The sequence below is a fragment of the Caloenas nicobarica genome, chromosome 30 (genome assembly GCF_036013445.1).
Source record: "Caloenas nicobarica isolate bCalNic1 chromosome 30, bCalNic1.hap1, whole genome shotgun sequence".
Lineage (NCBI taxonomy): Eukaryota > Metazoa > Chordata > Aves > Columbiformes > Columbidae > Caloenas > Caloenas nicobarica.
Genome location: NC_088274.1, coordinates 723870 through 727041, shown reverse-complemented (window position 1 = coordinate 727041; position 3172 = coordinate 723870). Strand labels below are relative to the sequence as shown.

Genomic DNA, 3172 nt, shown 5'->3' with positions numbered 1-3172 from the left:
TTTCCCACTGCTTGAGAAAGCTTTACCACCTTCAGAAACTGCAATTCAAACAGGGAACCCAACCTGTTAGTCTTCTTGTGGTCTTGCACTTGACCAGAGAGAAGTCACCTCACCATGATCTTCTAAATCCCAGCACTGCTGCTGGCCTTTCAGCTTCTCTGACAGACACGACCATGTTCCTGCTGCTGTCCCGTCATGAACTCAGGTGGGATGGACATGACAGCCCGTCTCCAAAGCCTCTTCCTGGGTAGGGCCTGTGGGTACTCAGGCCGAGGTTCTTTCCCAGCCATGTCCCTGCTGCTGGGCTGTCACCTCCAGAGACAGAAATGACCCCACAGTCCCCTTCACAGCCACGCGCTTCTGACTGGATTATGAGTGTCTGAGACCCAACTGACCTTCAAAATACCACACCCATCCATCCCCCTCCTTAGCCACCAGGACCTGACCAAGACTGAAGCGTGTTCTACACAGTCCTGCACCTGCCCCTCTTTCCCTTCAGGCTGTAGACACCCATCTCGCTTCCTTGCCTTGCCTGAAGAGAGCCCTTGTCTCACTCATCTTGTCTCACTGTCCTGCTCAAGGCCGCGTGAACCAGGGGAGGTTGTTCAAGGCCTCCACCCACCTTTGCATCACCCTCAAAAGAGCTAAAATCGCATTCTACAGGAGGACGTGTCCAATCCCATTCCCAGGGACAGAGGCAGCTGACTAACCCGCAATTCTCCCAATGCCTCTTCTTGCCTTTCTTGAACATGGCTTTGATGTCTGCCTTTTCCAAAGACCCCAGAACCTTTCTAATTACCCTGATTCTTATGAGAGCACAATCCAGAATCACGGGCAAGGGTGACGTAGCAGACAGCAGCACTTGCAATGAGCTTGTCCAAGGCAGCTGAGATCAGTCTCACTGGGCCTGTGTTGTTGGTTCCTGGAGTCACACACAGAAATGTCAGGGTTCTGTCAGGTGTCCACATCTGAGCTGGCCTCATAGACTCCTTATGCACCCAGGGATGCTCACAGACAGAGTCTGTCCCTTTCACACACAGAGGCAGGAGTCACAGTGTCTCTCTGGCCTCCAGTTGCCACCCCCAAGGGACGGGAGACACCTCAGCCCTGTGGTGTGTCCCCCTGCTCTGCACTCATCTGAGATGTCCCACATCATGAGGAATGGACACGGGGACCTCAGTTAAAGGAAGCACATCCCAGGGCTGCATTCAGGTGATTTCCCATGGGGTGTTCCTCCCAATATGAAGTGACCTCAAGGCCTTCTTTGTGCCACAGGCCTTCATGGAACCCCAAGGAATAGTTGATGGTGTTTGTGCTCACTCGCATTCATGTCACATCACATACATGATGTTCACGCTCACATCTCATCTGTACAATGCAAACATGGACTGCTAACCTACTCATTCCATGTCCCTCTGTGGGTGAGAGGCCAGTGCTGGCAATGGTGGTTGTGAGGGGCCAGTGCATGATGATTGACCTGAGGCTCCTTCCTCAGGGTGTCCAGTGCACATGGCACAGCCCAGATCCTGCTCTGCTGGTCCTGCAGGTCTCTGGCAGGAGGCCTGGCTGTGAGAGGACACTGCTGTGTGCCCAGCCCTGCACACACACACTGTTCAGCTGTACACTGGTGTTTCAACCTGCAGGCTGCTTTCTTCTGCATGTTCTTAAGAGAAACTTGAAAAAGACCTAAGCCTTCAGGCACTGCCCTGTGAACATCACTTTTCTTTACAGAAGTACTGTTACGGAGGCCAGCTCTGTCACAGCAGTGCCCATTGCCTGTCCCTGCCTGCGCTCACAGGACTCACACACAGCAGGACGGTGACCAGGCTGCCAGAGCACTCAGGCCTTGCACCAACAGGAGGGATGAGAAGGAGAGTGTGGGAGTAGAACGAGAACAGCTCTGGAAGGCCAAGCGCTGGTGCTCCCTGGCAGGGCTGCCAGGCTGGACTCTTTTCCCCTCCACCCATGCACAGGAACTGTCCCTGCAGCTCCGTCAGAACTTGGTGAAAGGATCTCAGTAAAAAATAGATGCTGCAAAGCCTTTTAATTTGTTTAAACACACATACAGCAAAGCTCCTCATTTACACAGCCCCTCAGTAAGCAAAGAAGACAGTGAATTGGAAAGGGGATGACGATGTTAACAGGTGAAAAACCACAAGTGGCAACAAAAAATACAGAAGACAGGCTGGGCCTGCAACAATTTACACTCTAATTGTTATGCAGAAGGTGATGGGCAGTTTACTACTTCAGAAAATAATCCAGTCATCAGTTTCCTCAGGGCATCCTTGAGCTCCTGGTTCCTCATGCTGTAGATGAGGGGGTTCAGTGCTGGAGGCACCACTGTGTACAGGACAGACACCAGCAGATCCAGGGATGGGGAAGACATGGAGGGGGGCTTCAGGTAGACAAACATGGCAGTGCTGACAAACAGGGAGACCACGGCGAGGTGAGGGAGGCACGTGGAAAAGGCTTTGTGCCGTCCCTGCTCAGAGGGGATCCTCAGCACGGCCCTGAAGATCTGCACATAAGACACCACAATGAACACAAAACAGCCAAAAGTTAAACAGACAGTACTTACAAGAAGCCAGACTTCCCTGATGTAGGCATCTGAGCAGGAGAGCTTGAGGATTTGGGGGATTTCACAGAAGAACTGGTCCAGGGCATTGCCCTTGCAGAGCGGCAGTGAAAATGTATTGGCCGTGTGCAGCAGAGCAGTGAGAAACCCAGTGGCCCAGGCAGCTGCTGCCATGTGGACACAAGCTCTGCTGCCCAGGAGGGTCCCGTAGTGCAGGGGTTTGCAGATGGCAACGTAGCGGTCGTAGGACATGATTGTGAGGAGACAATATTCTGCTGTACCACAGAAAAAGGAAAAAAAGACCTGTGCAGCACATCCTGTGTAGGAAATGGCGCACGTGTCCCGGAGTGAATTGGCCATGGATTTGGGTACAGTGCTGGAGATGAAGCCCAGGTCAAGGAAGGAGAGGTTGAGCAGGAAGAAGTACATGGGGGTGTGGAGGTGCTGGTCACAGGCTATGGTGGCGATGATGAGGCCGTTGCCCAGGAGGGCAGCCAGGTAGATGCCCAGGAAGAGCCAGAAGTGCAAGAGCTGCGGCTCCCGTGTGTCTGAGAATGCCAGGAGGAGGAACTGGGTGATGGAGCTGCCATTGGACAT

At 53.1% G+C, this 3172-nt stretch overlaps 1 protein-coding gene across 1 annotated transcript; it reads right to left on the bottom strand.

Annotated features, from left to right (window-relative positions):
• Positions 1 to 2215: 2215 nt before the first annotated feature.
• LOC135999815 (olfactory receptor 14A16-like) lies at positions 2216 to 3172 on the bottom strand. Its single transcript, XM_065653391.1, has one exon. It carries the CDS (start codon positions 3170 to 3172, stop codon positions 2216 to 2218), a length of 957 nt encoding a protein of 318 aa, XP_065509463.1.